Raw genomic sequence first — 18,575 nt, 5'->3', positions numbered from 1 at the left:
AAGTGGTGAGTTCGGGGTGCGGTGCTCCGTGCAGTGTTCCAACTCAATCCTTTCGTGCTTCTGAAGTGGTGGATTGGTGCAGTGCTCTGTGGTTCGGTGGGGACCGGTCACACGCTGTCTTCTGTTGGCAGAGGAGAGAAAGAACAACATTAGGCGGGAGGCTTCCGTGGAACTCACCCGAGTGCGCGTGAAGTGTGGCTTAAAAAGGGTGGCTTCTGATGAGCTCCAGGTGTGACCGGTCTGCCGCTGATGCGGGGTGCAGGTGTGCACCGTTTGTTGCCAGGGCGACGCTGATGACGGCTCGGGACACGTGTCACACTCCCCCCCCCAAGCGTTGTCCTGGTGTTCCTACACAACGGGGAAGAAGGGGGTGGGTGGGAGTTGAACCCTGACAGACCTGCGAAAGCTGCCCAGCCACGGGAGAGTCCGTCTGCGTTGGCGTTGGCCGTTCCCGCTCGATGTTGTACGTCGAAGTGGAAGTCCTGGAGCGCCAGGAACCACCGCGTCACTCGGGCGTTTGTATCTTTAGCCCGGGCCATCCACTGGAGGGGAGCGTGGTCTGTGAGGAGGGTGAACTTCCGGCCCAGGAGGTAATATCGGAGCTCCAGGACTGCCCACTTAACGGCCAACGCTTCTCTCTCGACCGTGGCGTAGCGACGTTCAGCGGGGGTCAGCTTCCGGCTGATGTAGACCACCGGGTGTTCCTCGCCGTCAACTACCTGGGAGAGGACGGCTCCCAACCCGGTGTTGGACGCGTCCGTCTGTAACAGGAAGGGGCAGCTGAAATCTGGGGCCCGTAGGATGGGTCGTGAGTGCCTCCTTCACTCGTTTGAACGCTTGGTCCGTCTCCTGGCTCCAAATGATCTTCTCGGGCTGCCCCTTCCGGATCAGGTCTGTCAGGGGAGCAGCTAAGGAGGAGAAGTTAGGGATAAAACAGCGGTAATACCCTGCCAACCCCAAAAAGGCTCGTACCTGAGTTTTGGTTGTAGGCACCGGTGCTGAGAGGATAGCCGCCACCTTCTTTTCCTGGGGTCGGACGATACCTCTTCCCACCTGGAAACCCAGGTACTTGGCGTCGTAAAGGGCAAGGTGGCACTTCCGGGGGTTGGCAGTCAGTCCAGCCCGACGAAGTTCCATGAGCACCCTCCGCAACCGTTCGAGGTGTTCCTCCCAGCTCTCCGCATGAATGATGACATCGTCCAGATAGGCCGCCGCGTAGGCCTGGTGGGGCCGTAGTAGGACATCCATTAGACGTTGGAATGTGGCGGGGGCCCCGTGTAGGCCGAAGGGGAGAACCCGGTACTGCCAGTGGCCACTGGGGGTCGAAAAGGCGGTCTTGGGTTTGGCGCTTTCGGTCAGCGGGACCTGCCAGTATCCCTTTGTGAGGTCGAGAGTGGAGATGAACCGGGCTCTCCCCAGGCGGTCAATCAACTCGTCTACGCGGGGCATGGGGTAGCTGTCAAACTCCGATACCTCATTCAAGCGTCGAAAGTCATTGCAGAAGCGGCAGTGGTGGAATGTAACGAAGTATTTGTACTTCGTTACTGTACTTAAGTACATTTTTATGTATCTATACTTTACTTAAGTAAAAAAAATAATGCATACTTTTACTTTTACTCAAGTAGATTTTTCAGCAATTATCTGTACTTTGTACTCCACTACATTATTAAAATGCGTGTCGTTACATCCTTCCGAATCTCTTGCATACACATTTTTTGGTCGACTGACGTTTTGGCGTTGCTGGCCAATGCACGTTGAAACAGATCGGAGATCTGATTGGTCAAAGAACTCACGCGCTCAGCGCGCGTTTTGAAACAACACAAGCGGAAGTGTGTACATCGAAGGACACGGTGGACACCAATATCAAACATGGACGAAGAGCCAACAACGTCGACGGAGCTTGAGCCTGTGCCCTGCAGCTCTGATTCTGAGAGACATCCCTGGCCTTATTTAAGCAAGTTATTTGAATTTAAAGGTTCAAAGAATGACTCCTGGCGTTTTCAATGTGTCAAGTGCCTACCTCAACGCAAAGAACTGTTGGCGTTTAAAAACTCCCCTTCAAATTTGAAGAAACATATAGAGGTAAGACATGCAATGCTAGTTATTAATATTTAAGTTACAAACTTGCTATGAAATTGTGCTATGACTGTTATAGAAAAACGGATGTCAACATAACATAACATAGCCAGTTAGTGGTAACGTTAGCACTAACAGGGCAACTTCATTAGCTGGTTATTAGCACAGCAGGGACGATAGCAGCTAGCTTGCTAGTACGTTACATTTTTGGATATGAGCAAACTACTGCTATATATCTGTACATTCGTAGTTGGCTAAAATAGCTGTTTGTTTTGACTCGATGAAAAAAGTTTCAAACTTTTTATACATATGGACATATGTTCTAGCTTCTTTACCATTCAACATTGGGTATTTAGTTGACATTCACAAGTAAGCATGCAGGCAAAACTATATCTTGGTTTGATTCGATTGTGAACAATTTTGCACTATGACAGTTATTTTTCGTCAATATCATGACATTTTTTAGAATTTGCAAACATATGTTGGTTTCGCGTTTCAGTGCCCCATATGTTAGCAAATTCTAAAAATTGCGTATGCACTGTGGTTTTGTATTAACGTAAATCTAAAATCCTGTAACTTTAGGGTCCAAACATGGCAAATACAGTAGCTTTTTGCTTATGTGGTACTTACTTACATGTTGCCAGTCATAACAAAGTAATATGCTAGTAAAATGTAAGGTTAGTGTTTGCACTTGCACTTAACTAGTAGTGGTTTAGATTAATTCTTGAACCCTTAAAAAAATTTGTATTTATAAAAAAAAATATTTTAAAAAATACATTATGTTGTGAGATTTATTTTGGTTGTAGATTGACTATATTACTAAATACTAATACTACTAATGCTAAATGTGTATTAATTCTGTTGTCACTATCTTTTATAGAGAAAGCACAGACCACTTCTGAAGGAGTACTTGGCAGCAACTTCTTCTAAAAAGAAGGGGACATTGTTTGCTGATGGAGGTTCTTCAATAAAGCAGCGAAAACTTGAGGACATCAAAGCATCTCAGAAGACCATAGACCTTGCCGTGGTTAACTTTATTGTCCAGGGTTTGCACCCTTTTGGAGTAGTAGAACAGACTGGGTTTGTTGATTTAATACATTGTACTCAACCTGATTACACAGTCATGTCACGTACAACATTGAGAGAGAGAATTGATAAGTGCACAAAGCAAATGAAAGAAAAATTGAAGAATGCAGTGCAGACTGTTAAGTATATCGCCACGACTACAGACTGTTGGACCGCTCATAGGCAAAGTTTTATTGGGGCTACTGCCCACTGGATAGAGCCAGATACCCTAGAAAGAAAGTCTGTGGCTCTGGCTTGTAAAAGGCTGAAAGGGACACATTCTTATGATGTGTTAGCCAGTGCGCTTAATGATATTCATAGTGAGTATAACATCCGTGAAAAAATTGTTAGGACCACAACAGATAATGCCTCAAACTTTATTAAGGCCTTCCGAGTTTATGCATGTGAAGATGAAGGAAGTTCAACTAAAGATGAGAGTAAAGGTGTGAATGACAGTGAAGAGGAGGATGCAGAAGAGGAGACAGAGGGTGTTGAAGTGGAAGCTTTGATGGAGGAAGAAGATGAGTGTTCTGAATATCAGCTTCCAAAGCATCACCGTTGTGCCTGTCATATTCTGAATTTGATCTCAACCGTAGATGCTAGAAAAGCTGAATCAAATGCTATGTACAAGAAGATATCTTGTGCAGCATTTGCCAAGTGCTCAGCTCTTTGGAATAAGAGTTCCCGGTCATCTACAGCTGCAGAGGTTATTGAGAGGGAGTGCAAGCTGCAATTGATCCGTCCAGTTGAGACCAGGTGGAACTCTCTCTTCCTTGCAGTTGAGCGAATACTGAGGATAATTAGGGAAAGTGGAGAAGGAGCAGTCAGAGCAGTGACCATTGCACTTAACGTCCCAATGTAAGTTTGTCATGGAGCAGATACGTAGTTGTGATGTGGTAGGCTATTGATTGTGTGAAATAATGTTGTTTACTAATGATTTACTCCATTTAATTGAACTGAAATAGTGTAGCCTATGCTTATCATGCTGACATTATGCATGTTCTCACATGGTGTTTTACAGGTTCAGCCCTGCAGAACTTGCTTTCTTGTCTGACTATGCATCAACCATGAGCCCAGTCTCTAAGGCACTCAACATATTGCAGGGAGAGGTGGATGTCCACATGGGATGGCTGGTACCCACTATAACGCTCCTAACTGTGAAGCTGGACCGCCTCCAAACTTCATCCAAGTTCTGCCAGCCACTGATCTCTGCTCTTCAGGAAGGAATACAGCAGCGGTTTGGAAAAATGATGAATGACCCAGAACTCATATCTGCTGCAATTTTACTTCCTAAGTTCCGCACATCATGGACAAGCAATAAAAACTTGCTAAAGTTGGGTAAGTCATTTAAATAATTTCTTTGTCAAGCATTCATTTGTTAATAGAATAATGGGTAGTGGTTCATTTTAACCAATATATGTTTTTTAAAAGGCTAGACAGAAATACACTTCATTCATGTTTGGATTTTTTTTGTGTGTGTGTGCAGGCATGGACTACATCAAGACACACATGGAGGAAGAGTCAGCCTTATCATCACCTGGTAGCCATTCTGGATCTGAGGAGGAAGACTTTTTTGGCCTTATGAAGGGAAATGTCCACGAAACCACAAAACAGTTGGATGCCTATCTGGCCAACACTTCTACCTCAATGGACATACTCAAGTCAGTGCCCGCAGTTTTTAATTTGTCCCTGAAGCTCAACACACCACTGCCCGCATCAGCAGCATGCGAACGAATGTTTAGCACAGCAGGGCACATTTTTTCTGCAAAAAGAGGCAGGCTAGGATCAAAAAACTTTGAGAACCAAATTTTGTTGAAATTGAACAAAAACTATTGGTAATGCTATGGAACCAAATACAGTATTAGGGCTCTAATACTCTCATGTTCTATAGGGCATTTTGCCCTTTTGACCTTTGATTGCCTGGCCAAAATTTTTATTTGAAGGTCCTTTGTTTTTAAGTGTCTTATCTTAGCATCTGCCTTTATATTGACTTCATTGTGTTTTTTTTTTTTTGTCCTGTTAATGTTATATTAGGTTGATCAGAGTTCTAAATAGCAATATTGCTTGCATGTTTTAAGAGAAGCACTCACCCTTGTCAAATTTTGTTTGGTGCTTATTTTTTTCTCATTCTAATGTGTTATACATTATTAGCCTAATGCTTTTGGATTTTCTGTCATCAATGGAGTATAAGCCTCAAATCCAGTTTTAGCAAAAATTTCCCCATGCAGGCCAAGGTAAAGGACTAAAGCAACTGCTGTTGAGCAGAATAAACTGGTCATACAAATTTGATTAAAGTATTCAGAATAACACTCACCTGTGTACTTTTGAGTTGTTTTTTTTACTGCAGTATAGTAAAAATAAAATAATTTGTATGTCATAATTGGCTTAGCTTAATTAATATTTAATGAGTAATAAGTAAATAACCAGATTTTTACAGTGTGTCAGTATTGCAGAGAGCTTGCACAACAACCCTTTCCAGTACACAATATAAATTGTTTGTGACTATTACAATTGAACAGCCCAGACATCGAGATAACTGATTGTACTTTTACTTAAAAAAATACTTTAAAGTAAATTTAAAAGTATGTACTTATGACTTTTACTTAAGTAAGATGTTGATGTAGTAATTATACTTTTACTTAAGTATATATTTTGCAGGGTAGTTGTACTTTTACTTAAGTACTAAACTTAAGTACTTCCTCCACCACTGAGAAGCGGAGGGTGCCATCCGGCTTCGGGACCATAACGACAGGGCTGGACCAAGGGCTCCGGGATGGTTCAATTACCCCTAACTTCAACATCTCCTGTATCTCGTCCTCAATTGCGTGTCGCCGAGCCTCTGGGACACGGTAGGGCCGCTGCCTCACGATGGTCCCCGTCGGGACGCGGATGTCGTGCTGGAGGACGTTGGTCCGCCCGGGCAGTGGTGAGAACACATCAGAGAACTGACTGACCAGATGTTGAAGCTCCGTCTTCTGGGCAGCCGAGAGATGGGGGTTGAGGTCCACAACCACGGGATCCGAGGTGGCAGGGCCGACAGCTGAGCCGGTTTCCGACCCATCGTTTCAAGAGGTTAACGTGGTAAAGTTGTTCCTCCCGTCGGCGGCCGGGCTGGCGAACCCGGTAGGTGACTGGCCCGATTCGTTCAGTAACGGTGTACGGCCCCTGCCAGGTGGCCAGGAATTTGCAAGCGGCGGTGGGTATTAAGACCATCACATGATCCCCGGGCTGGAACTCCCGTGGTTGGGCTGCCCGGTTGTAGAGACGTTGCTGAGCTTGTTGGGCCTTGGTGAGGTGTTCCCGGACTAATGGCATCACTCTGTCTATTCTCTCCCTCATGTCGCGGACATGCTCGATGGTGGAGCGGAAGGCGGCCGGCTGCTGCTCCCACGCCTCCCTCGCAACGTCCAGGAGCCCTCGGGGTTGGCGACCGAATAGTAGCTCGAAGGGGGTAAAACCAGTGGAGGCCTGGGGGACCTCCCGGATCCCGAAAAGCACATAGGGCAACATCCGGTCCCAGTCGCGCTTGTCCTCGGCCACCACACGGCGGAGCATCTGCTTGAGGGTCTGGTTGAATCTTTCTACCAATCCGTCCGTCTGTGGGTGGTACACCGTGGTCCGTAGCTGCTTGACTTTTAGGAGTCGACAGAGGTCCGCCATTAGCCGGGACATGAACGGCGTGCCTTGGTCAGTCAGTATCTCCGCTGGGATGCCGACTCGGCTACTCAGGAGGAACAGCTCCTGGGCGACGGCCTTGGAGGTGGCCTTACGAAGCGGGATCGCTTCCGGGTACCGGGTGGCATAATCGACAATCACCAGGATGTGTTCGTGGCCTCGGGCGGACTTCGGCAACGGCCCTATCAGGTCCATCCCGATGCGCTCGAAGGGCACCTCGATGATGGGCAGAGGAATCAGCGGGCTGGGGGGAGGAGTCCTCGGAGAGGTCCGTTGGCAGGTCGGACAGGCTTGACAGAACCGTCTCACATCGGCCTCCAGGCCTGGCCAGTGGAAACGGTCCCTGATCCGCTGGGTGGTATTCTGTACTCCGAGGTGGCCGGCCATCGGGTGGGCGTGGGCTAGCTCTATTACAACCTCCGTCTTGGCTTTTGGGACTACTAGTAGTGACTTTTCCTCCCCCCTCCGCTGCGCGACACAGTAAAGCAGGCCATTTTCGATGCGAAAGTGGGGGACCGGGTGCGGCGCTGGCAGGACCTCTTTCCCCTCAATCACCCGCACTTGCGCCCAACAGTGTTTTAGACGGTCATCCCCGTGTTGCTCTTTTGCGAATGACCCCCCTCCCGTTACCTGCTGGAACACATCATAGTACAGGTTAGCATTTTGAGAGGGGGACTCACCGTCTCGGGCGCTGTCAGATGCCAGCAACACGGGGCGACGGCGGAGACTGCGTCTGGGTTTCCTGCGACGGCGGTTCCCGGCAGGGCTGACAGGCTGGCTGGCGGCTAGGGAGCGGTCGAACCCCGGCCAGTCTCTCCCGAGGAGGACTGGGATGGGCAGGTCCTTAATAATCCCCACTTCCACGGGCCAGGTTCCCTGGGCCGCCGAGATGTTGACCCGCCGAGCGGGCACCTGCCGCGTGTCCCCATGGACGCAGGTTACGGATAGGAGGGCCTTGGATTCGGCCCGCGGGGGCAGGACGGCCGGGTGTACAAGGCTTACGGTGCTGCCTGAGTCCAGGAGGGCGGGGAATGGGCGTCCATTAATCCGTACCTCCGTCTGTGGGCCGGAAAAGGGTGGTTCCTGGTGCAGGGTGCAGCCTGTCAGCCAAGCCCTGTTTGGAGAGCGAGGTGGTTCGGTGGGCATGGGCTCATCCTGGGGGCCGGGAACCGCTGGCCTGTTTACCGGTCGCGGGGTGCCCTCCGGCGTGCGTCGCTCCTGGACCACCCTCCGGGGAAAAGGCGGCACTCGCTCCCCCGCCTCTCGATGAAGGGTGGCATCCGCCAGTTCGATGGCCTCGACGACTTCCCCGATGGTCAGGGGGTTGCGCATCCCAGCGGCTTGCCGAAGGGGACGTGGTAGCGCTCGGAGAAGCCTGTCCACGACGACCCTCTCAGCCACTTGACTGGCCGTGGGGTTCCCGACGAGGAGCCAATGTCGGGCCAGTCGCGAGAGTTCGGCCGCCTGAGCGCGGACCGGTAGGCGGGTCTTGTACTCCCAGTCCTGGAAGAGTTGGGCCGCACAGATCGGGGACAGACCCACCCTGGCTAAGATCTCCTGCCTTAAGTCTTCATATGAGTCGACCTTCTCCGGGGGTAACGTGAAGTAAGCTCGCTGTGCCTCGCCGGTCAACAGGGGAGCGATGATTCGGGCCCATTCCTCCGGCGGCCAATCTTCCCGGAGCGCGACGGCCTCGAACATTTGTAGGAAGTGTTCCGGGTCGTCGTGGGCAGTCATTTTAGGGAGGAGTTGGGTCGCCCGCACTCGGGGATCGGGGAGCGGGATACGCTGGGCGGCGGCGAAACGGAGCTCGGCGAGTCCCCGCTCTGTCTCGCCTTGTCGAGAGGCCACATGCTCCATTATTTGTTGCTGGCGGATGCTCACCTCCGTGAGATGTTTGAGGAGTTCTTCCATGCCGGGGAGGGGAGGAGCGGCCGCCTAGATAGAACAAAGAAGGGGGGAAAAAAAAAACAAAAAACACAATTTAGTCCACGTGTGAACAAGGGGTTAATTGTCGGCGATATGTTGAAAAATATGACCATAATATCAACTTGCCTAATAATTCTGCACACAGCGTATATATATATATATTGTGGCGGGGGTGAGGAATCACACACGACAATGAGACTGTTTTGCAGTCAAGAAAACCCCGGAGGGTGGATTTATTCGTGACAAGTGGTGAGTTCGGGGTGCGGTGCTCCGTGCAGTGTTCCAACTCAATCCTTTCGTGCTTCTGAAGTGGTGGATCGGTGCAGTGCTCTGTGGTTCGGTGGGGACCGGTCACACGCTGTCTTCTGTTGGCAGAGGAGAGAAAGAACAACATTAGGCGGGAAGCTTCCGTGGAACTCACCCGAGTGCGTGTGAAGTGTGGCTTAAAAAGGGTGGCTTCTGATGAGCTCCAGGTGTGACCGGTCTGCCGCTGATGCGGGGTGCAGGTGTGCACCGTTTGTTGCCAGGGCGACGCTGATGACGGCTCGGGACACGTGTCACAATATATACACACTGAACAAAATTATAAACGTAACACTTTTGTTTTTGCCCCCATTTTTCATGAGCTGAACTCAAAGATCTAAGACTTTTTCTATGTACACAAAAGGCCTATTTCTCTCAAATATTGTTCACAAATCTGTCTAAATCTGTGTTAGTGAGCACTTCTCCTTTGCCGAGATACTCCATCCACCTCACAGGTGTGGCATATCAAGATGCTGATTAGACAGCATGATTATTGCACAGGTGTGCTTGAGGCTGGCCACAATAAAAGGCCACTCTAAAATGTGCAGTTTTATCACACAGCACAATGCCACAGATGTCGCAAGTTTTGAGGGAGCGTGCAATTGGCATGCTGACTGCAGGAATGTCCACCAGAGCTGTTGCCCGTGAATTGAATATTCATTTCTCTACCATAAGCCGTCTCCAAAGGCATTTCAGAGAATTTGGCATTACATCCAACCGGCCTCACAACCGCAGACCATGTGTAACCACACCAGCCCAGGACCTCCACATTCAGCATCTTCACCTCCAAGATCATCTGAGACCAGCCACCCGGACAGCTGCTGCAACAATCAGTTTGCATAACCAAAGAATTTCTGCACAAACTGTCAGAAACCGTCTCAGGGAAGCTCATCTGCATGCTCGTCGTCCTCATCGGGGTCTCGACCTGACTGCAGTTCGTCGTCGTAACTGACTTGAGTGGGCAAATGCTCACATTCGATGGCGTCTGGCACTTTGGAAAGGTGTTCTCTTCACGGATGAATCCCGGTTTTCACTGTACAGGGCTGATGGCAGACAGCGTGTATGGCGTCGTGTGGGTGAGCGGTTTGCTGATGTCAACATTGTGGATCGAGTGGCCCATGGTGGCGGTGGGGTTATGGTATGGGCAGGAGTATGTTATGGACAACGAACACAGGTGCATTTTATTGATGGCATTTTGAATGCACAGAGATACCGTGACGAGATCCTGAGGCCCATTGTTGTGCCATTCATCCACGCCCATCACCTCATGTTGCATGTCTTTGTTCTGCTGAACACAAAGGAAGATATTTTGAAGAAAGTTTGTAACCAGGCTGTTTTGGGGCACCATTGACTTCCATAGTAGGAAAAAAAAAATACTATGGAAGTCAATGGTGCCCCAGAACTGCTCAGTTTCCCACATTCTTCAGAGTATCTTCCTTTGTGTTCAGCAGAACAAAGACATTCACACAGGTTTGGAACTACTTGAGGGTGAGTAAATGATGACAGAATTTTCATTTTTGGGTGAACTATCCCTTTAAGTTAGAGGCTGAATGTATACTAGCTACATTTTTTTTGGTTTTGACACATTTTAAACTGTTTGTTAGTGCAGAAATGACCAGACAGTAAAACAGCATTGTGACGGCTACTCAAGTCACTAATGGCATTTTTGGATTTTTGGATCACATGTCACTTAAGGTGCAGTTATGAGTACATCAGATGACCACTTCCCCCTTCTCTTAGTTTGGGACACTAAGGGATGTTTACCTTGGCAGTATGTGAACACTCCCAACAGGGGTTGTTCATTTAGAATGAATGCAAACTTGAGGGAGCTGGTCTCCTGATTTATGTGAAAGATTGGTGAGATATGTATATCTTGTAGAACTTCTTACTGTATTATCAACACAAGGAAGACACAAGTGTAATAAAATAAATGTTATTAACAAAAGATAGACAAGAGTAATCAACAACTACTAAACACATACCATGAATGATAAAATAAAAAAACTGCATAAGATGCATAAAATGCAAGTGATTAATTTGGATGTTGCTATGGCAGAGTTATGTTATCTTATGGAAAGAGGTTTGGATAAGCAATATTTATGTTCTCTGTGGTCGAATGAGCAGTGTGGTGGTGGCGGCGACTTCTTTCACTGGTTGTGCTAGTTGAAATGCAGCGGGGAAAGGAGCAGGAATTTGTTTCAACAGCCTTGAACTCAAAGCGCTGTGAAATACTGATCTCCTATAGCACCAAAGGGACCTAAAATCTTGAGCATGCAGATGAAAGCGCCATTGCTCGCCCCCACTCTTAACCTTGTTGCAAATGTCTGTTTGCCTTCTGCCTCTCTGGGCTAGAGACTCAGAACTTGGTCAATCCCCTTTGTCTCTTTAGGATGGAGACTCAGAACGTGCTGCATCTGTTGTTGTCTCGCTGGATGAAGTCTCTGAACGTAGGATATTTCTTACCTAACCAGCTGGAGGCTCAGAACGAGGTTGTATCTGTTACTGCCTCAAAAGCTAGAGAGACTCAGGGCAAAGTCATATCTGTTAATGTCACTCCCTCAAGGGCCAGAGACTCAGCACTTTGCGTTTCTGTTTTTGTCTCACCTTCACAGGCCGGAGACACAGAACTTGGTTGTATCTGTTAATATCTCCTACCACACAGGCCGGAGAGGAGTGTCTGTTGCAAAGGTACCTTTATCCCTTTTTGATGAGGAGGAGATTGCAGTTTTGAGCTTCTCAATTCTAGTGCTGTTATTGGCTGTTGGCATCAGAAAGGAGAAGACTACCTATCTTTCCTCCTGTGGAACTTATTTGCATATGTGACAGGTTCAGCACTTTGAATGGTTGCTTGTAATGTTTGTGTACATTTCCCATGGGAAGACACTCCCTCTGGTGTTAAGCTGCATTGTGTCATTGTGCACAACTGTATGTGGCTCAGCGATTGAGGCGCGTTGGGTCTTCGTGGTTTTAAAAAATGTAGAGATGGGCAGATGAAGCCTTGTGAAGCTTTTCAGGCTTTTTACTGATTGTACCAAAAAAGATTCAAAGTTTCAAAGCCTCAAAGAAAGACATCTAGTGGTCAGCTGCAATTATAGCAGCCACTTTCAAATGACTGGCACATCTTGTTGATCCCAGTTTCAACACAAAAGCAATACTCAGCAATAGCAGCTGTGTCTTCGTTCTGAGAATCATTGTCCACACATGAAAGTGTTACTACACAGCAAATTTAAAAGAGTGAGTTTAACTCCCTCAGAGTTAAAATTAACACTTACCCAGAGTACATATGAGAATCACTGCTAAAGTGTTAAATTAACACTTTTGAAAGAGTTAACATTTTTAACACCCTGACAGTGTTAACTAACAAACTCTTAACATGTAAAATATCAAAACCAGAATAGATGATGAGAACACCAAAGTTGGTGTTGAAAGTTAACACTTATGGATTAACTGGTCAACACTGCACCAGTGTTCATGCGAAAATATTAAAAAAATAAACCCACAAAACAATACACGTTTACATTTATTTATTTTATTGAAACATTGTAAATCTTTTTCCCTGCACCAAAATATCTTCACACTCAATGTTTTCAATACATTTAAAGAACATGTTCTTACAACAATTAAACATCATAATGTAGAAGCAAATCAGTGCAAAGACACAAAAAACATTCTTATTTGGTCCATTGATATCATAAGGTTTATAATGCTGACATTTAGGAGGTTAAACAACAGCATTCCATTCATTACCATAAAAGCTGAATGCATGTTAATGCTCACTAATCAAAGTCTGTGCTGGTGTTTGGACCTCCTTGGAGAGAATACTCTCATTCTTTTTTTCAACATGATGAGATGCTTTTCTCTGCAGTTTTCAGCCAAGCAAGATATCCACTCCTATTTACAGCATCACAAAACTGCCCCTGTAAAATTGAAAAATAAATAAATATAAGTACAAAACCAAAACAGGATCATTTCACATCCATTTATCAAAACTATTATCAGGTGAAATGTCAGAGACAAGTATGAATTGCAATACAAGAACTTCACCCAAAACTGAAAATTCTGTCATTATTTATTTATCCTCATGTGGTTCCAAACCTGTATGACGTTCTCTCTTCTGAGGAACACAAAAGGTTATATTTTGAATAATCTACAGAAGAAATACATGGGACCACTCTGATCCTTTTGCATCCTTTTTAAAAGCTTGATATTGATTGGCATATACTGACATTATAAGGACAAGCAGGTCCGAAAAAGAAAAAAGGGCATACCGCATTACAAAAACAAAAGGGTGAGTAAATAATAACTTAAAGGGTTAGTTGACCCGAGAATTCAAATTACCCCATGATTTACTCACCTGCAAGGCATCCTAGGTGTATATGACTTTCTTCTTTCAGACGAATCCAATCGGAGTGATATTAAAGAATTTCCTGGCTAATCCAAACTTTATAATGGCAGTGGGTGGGTGTTTCTGTTCAACAGTCCAAAACAAGTGCAATAAAGTGCATCCATCCATAATAAAACATGCCTCACACGGCTCTGGGGGGTGAATAAAGGCTTCCTGTAGTGAATCAATTTGTTTTTGTAAGACAAATATCCATATTTAAAACGTTATAAACACTTTTCTCTAGCTTGCGCTAAATGTTGTATGTGGAAGCCTTTCCAGGCGGATGACGCAGGACGTCGGTGTAGTGCATGCACCGGTGAGAAGTGACGAAAGCGGAAGAGCAGAGAGCAAAACAAACAAATCATGTATTAGAAATACAAAACAAGAATTTGTAAAGAGAAATGTCGGAGGATTTCGATGTAAGCCAAGAACAGAGTGGTTTGTCTTTGCTAAAGTAAGGAAAATTTTCTTCCTTTGCTCCTGTAAACAAACGTTGGTTCTCGTGAGACTAGCATATTTCACTGGAGCCAAAACTTCACTAAAGTCCTACGTCATCTCACCCGAAACGGTTTGCGCACATGACAGTTAGCGCAAGCTAGAGGAAAGTGTTTGTTTTAAATATGGATATTTTTCTAACAAAAACGCATTGATTCGCTACAGGAGGCCTTTATTCACTCCCCAGAGCCGTTTGAGGCACTGTTTATTATGGATGGATGCACTTTATTGCACTTCTTTTGGACTGTTGAACAGCAACACCCACCCACTGCTATTATAAAGCTCGGAAGTGCCAGGATAATAAAACTCAAATTGGATTCTTTTGAAAGAAGAAAGTCATCTAGGATGACTTGAGGGTGAGTAAAACATGGGTTAATTTAAATTTTTGTATGAACTAACCCTTTAATTTTCATTTTTGGGTGAACTATCCCTTTAAGGAAAAGCATTTAATTCACTGTAAATTTATATTGTAAAAAGAAAGTCAGTCTTACTAGAAAATGGGTCTTCTAACGACAGAGACAAAGTCACAATTCCAAGTGCATACTGATCTCTCTGCATTGAGGTTGGACGACTCCTATCAAAATTAATGCACATAAATGGGACAGCACATAAATAAATGACAATCCAAGCATATCAAAAACTTACAGTTTATATATTTTTTTTAGAAAGAAATCAGACTCTTTATTATTATTGTTTTTTTTTTTTTTAAATAAACATGAAAATCAATAATCTTAAAATGTGCAATTGTGGCTTACCCATGTATTGGTGGCTTCATACTCTTCAAGCACATCATCTTCTTTTGATTTTTCTGTTAAGCCAGCATGAACCATCTGTAACAATATTAAAGAACTAGTTTACTTAAAATTGTAATTCTAAACCCATACAACTCAATTTTGCTGAATACAAAACACAATTTAATGCTTAAAGATAATAAAGTGTCTAAAGTAGCCATTCTCCAAGACTTGTGAGGGCACAAAATCACTTTGAATGATGAACAATGTAATTCACTCAGTATAGAGAGTTTGAGTTTACTGAAAGTGTTATTTTCAAATTAATTAAATGAAAACAGCACTCAAATCCAATATAAGGACACATCAACATCATGAAAACTCAATTCATGCTTGATGAAATCACAAAAATTGGTCATGAGACACACAAGAACAAATGACTTGTATTGTCATTTAGATTTGGGTAGTTTACAGTGGTTTGATTTGACAATATGACGTTGCAAAATACATACTGTATTATAAATGAGGTAAAACACTTCCCTTCAAATTCAAATGTCATCTGTGAGAAACGTTTCGGATCGTTTAGGCGCGCACATATATAGATATTGTCATAAAGTAATATTATTTTATAAAATACATCTCGTAAATGAAGTAACACACTTACTTTTGGCGCCTTCCTTGTTAAAACCAACTTCCTCATCTGCTCCGGAGCATCACGAGTGAACGAAAATATCTCTCTGAGAAAAAGTTTGAATATCACTATAACTCAATATGATGTTATAAAATACATATTTTAAACGAGGTAAAACACTTACTTTCAGTGTTTTCCTTGTTAAAACCAACTTCCCCGTCTGCTCGCGCCGCGAGAGAAAGAAAAAAAAAACATTTAGTAGAGCACAACACTTAAGTATGGCTATAAATTAATATGATGTTATAAAATACATATTTTAAATGAGATTAAAACACTTACTTTCAGATTTTCCCTTTTAGAAAAGTCCTCGTCTGTTCCGCATCGCGAGTGAAAGGAAATGCCACTGATAAACGTTTAGGCGCACACAACACATTGAAATAATTATAAAACGATATGATATTACAAAACACACTTTGTGAGTAGGATTAAACACTTTATTTCGCTGTTTTCCGTCCTAATATGCTCTGCATCGCGAGCAAAGAAAATGGCGTCTGTGAAAAATATTTCAGACGGATTAGGTTCGCACACGAGAAAATGTCCCGGATGTCACTAAAAACACTCAACAGTGTTAATAAGGGTAATTCTCCGTATTGACACCGGCCAGAGAAAAAAGGGCACTTCGGAGTGAAAACAATCATGGCCGTCATATTGAAGGGTCGTTCCAAACCGAAGTGCTCAAAACTGGCCTCTTCAAATAGCCCTTTGGAATAAAAGATTTCGAAGGGTACAACTGATGGACACTTCGGCTTCCCATGATCCTTTGTGCTGATTCTTTGCATGATGACGGCGCCTCCGTGTGGGCACGGGATGATGACGCAGAAGGGCACTTCAAGAAGTTGTTTGGTCCCCTACACCCTTCAACCCTTCGAAGCTCTCACTCCGGAGGGTAAACCCTTTGAAGGGATTAGGGCATAGGGATGAGCCCTTCCGAATGGAATGCAGGGACAGTCTTTCGAAGCAGTCTGCTTCAATAGGCTACAGTAAAACAGGCTTCAGAGCCTCAGTGTCAAACGTCCCATCTCTAAAAAAATGCATGCCTAGGCATTGCGTGGTGACTCCTTCTACGTGTGTTCATGCTCTGCAGACAGTAACAGTTTTTAATCACATTCTATCTCCTTTCAGTCTTTCCTGGTGAGTTGTCTGCTTTACTTGTCCTTCTCACAAAGCCCAAAGTACACTTCATTTTTGTAGCGTACGCGTATGAAAGTACACTCCATTATGTATACTCCAGCCATCTGTTGTTGTTGCAGTCTCCGCTATTTTGTTGTTGTTGTTGTTCTGTCTCTTTCATTTCATATTCTATGCTGAAACAACGGCCCAAGACAGTGTTGCCACCTCGTGGAACAACTTATTACTGCAAAACAAATTCAATGCGCATGTGCAACCTGTGTGCACAAAGTACGCACAGTTACAAAAATCGGGTGGTGCATGTACAGTATGCGTGTACTATTGTGATGACGAAATTTGCGTCACGCGCACTGTATGCTGTCCCTTGCGTATGCATAAAAATGAAGTATACTTTGGGCTTAAGTCGCGAGTCAGTCTAAATATACGTGTTTGCCATTAGGGGTGTATGTGTGTGAAGTGGCGAGCTCAATTCGCATAAAATCTGCTGTAGTGTAAGAATTTCACCTAAGAAATTTATTGTGGGTTTTTAAGGGGGAAATCCATGATTAATGTTAAGACCTTTACTCGTGCCCTTATTACATTTGTATTGCAGGTGCAGCCTGAGAGCGCTAGCTGCTGTTTCATATAGGCTACCCATTTTATACTGCTGTTTGATCATTCTGTTTATGTGGCTGACTGTTTCCGACGGCTGTGAATCCTCCTCTTTTGAACAGCTGATTTGCAGAGTGTTTTAAGACTAAACTTCCACATTAATTTGGATGATATATTTATGAAGAAGTATTTGATATCTCTGATTTATTACTACTGTATTAAACTAATACTGCTATACTCTGGTTTATCAAAGTAGTTTGGACGGTTTTAAAATATTACTGGTGTAATGTTTTGAATGTTTGTATCTGTATAGGCTACTTTTTTTTTATTGTTTTCCTTTTGGTATGCTAAATCTTTTTTTTGCCAATGTATAACTTTTACCAGATGATAACTTTGTCTAGTGCTGTTATGAGTGTTGTTAGCATGACTTTGGAAAATAATATATATATAATCTACTTGTGTAATGTACTTGTTCTAAAGATTTCTCCACTAGTGTTATATATACTGGTTTGATAGTGTAGATAAATAATAATATCATGATTTTTGCCTTTGCCTTACCGTGCCGGCGATCATTGCCAGACATTGCTATGAAAACAAATAAAAAGCGAAAAATAAATAAAAAATAAACCGAAATTAGTTAACATCATTGTAAATAAGATAAAGATATCACTAACCATAAACTGAAATGCCCTGCTTTATTAACTATCTAGTGTCAAGTCCAAAGACGCTTATAATAATAAGCTTGTCAATTGCACATGTTTTTAAGCCTTGCCAATTTAAACATTCAAAAGAGTTTAAAGCATTCAAGCACAAGATGCGAAAGAACTCGCCTGAGAACTCGCGTGAGTTCAGTCTGCACACAGAGAGCTGCATCTCACAGAACCGAGCTCTCCTTTGCTTCCTCCTGCGCCTGAATAAACAGATACACCCCGCCATACAAACACAAAAAGACATGAAAAGCTTAATTCAGCACCGCTATGTCTTAAGTGAATGTAAACAGCTGAGAAAGAAATCAGATGAGTATCATTAGTATTGGATGTATTGTCTCTTAAAGTGGCAGCGCCTACTTTACTAGCTGCCGTCAGTGTCCTTAATGTCAATCCAAGAAATTAAATGAGAGAAAATCACTCACTGCTCTTTACTGAATTACTTTGTAGTTTTAACAAGAATTAATTTATTTTTAATTTATACAGAGAAGGCAATGCTATTTTACATTTGATTATTTGGGTTCTGTACCTGGACACCTACAAGCTTGAAAAAACGTAAACATTGTTTAATTTGTATCTTTGTTCTATTTATTTATTTGTGCTATATTTACACAATTTCAAACAGGGCCCACGAGAAAGAAACGGGTTTTTTATTTATTTATTGACAATTTTAATCAAATATATGCTACTTTTTAAATCAGTATTAGTCATTAAAGTACTCTCAATTCACACTGTGATATTACTGTCAGATGTAGTTTAAATTCAGGTCTGTGAACACTGGTTTAACATGTGATGGACATAAT

The 18,575-nt window shown here is 44.0% G+C and overlaps 1 protein-coding gene and 1 long non-coding RNA gene across 2 annotated transcripts; one reads left to right on the top strand and one right to left on the bottom strand.

Annotated features, from left to right (window-relative positions):
- Window positions 1-1,649: 1,649 nt before the first annotated feature.
- On the top strand, window positions 1,650-4,980 carry LOC131530989 (uncharacterized). The gene is made up of 4 exons (XM_058761541.1): window positions 1,650-2,082; window positions 2,957-3,156; window positions 4,163-4,479; window positions 4,628-4,980. Exons 1-4 carry the CDS (start codon window positions 1,870-1,872, stop codon window positions 4,978-4,980), a joined length of 1,083 nt encoding a protein of 360 aa, XP_058617524.1. The 5' UTR covers window positions 1,650-1,869.
- Window positions 4,981-12,731: 7,751 nt separating this feature from the next.
- Window positions 12,732-16,613, bottom strand: LOC131530922 (uncharacterized). Its single transcript, XR_009268547.1, has 6 exons — window positions 15,626-16,613; window positions 15,471-15,506; window positions 15,320-15,392; window positions 14,683-14,757; window positions 14,419-14,501; window positions 12,732-12,965 (listed from the first exon to the last, which is right to left on the bottom strand). It is a non-coding gene; the product is annotated as an uncharacterized LOC131530922 (long non-coding RNA).
- Between the last annotated feature and the right edge of the window lie 1,962 nt (window positions 16,614-18,575).

The sequence above is a fragment of the Onychostoma macrolepis genome, chromosome 22, assembly GCF_012432095.1.
Source record: "Onychostoma macrolepis isolate SWU-2019 chromosome 22, ASM1243209v1, whole genome shotgun sequence".
In the NCBI taxonomy this organism is placed as follows: Eukaryota; Metazoa; Chordata; class Actinopteri; order Cypriniformes; family Cyprinidae; genus Onychostoma; species Onychostoma macrolepis.
Note: the sequence above shows the minus strand (reverse complement) of the source record. Positions and strands in the feature narration are given on the sequence as shown.

Bases quoted from the DNA above. Each gene is read 5' to 3' on its own strand.
- LOC131530989 (XM_058761541.1), top strand. From the start codon at position 1,870: ATGGACGAAGAGCCAACAACGTCGACGGAGCTTGAGCCTGTGCCCTGC. The intron at 2,083-2,956 runs GTAAGACATGCA...TATCTTTTATAG, and splicing joins ATTTGAAGAAACATATAGAG to AGAAAGCACAGACCACTTCT. The intron at 3,157-4,162 runs GTTTGTTGATTT...GGTGTTTTACAG, and splicing joins GGAGTAGTAGAACAGACTGG to GTTCAGCCCTGCAGAACTTG.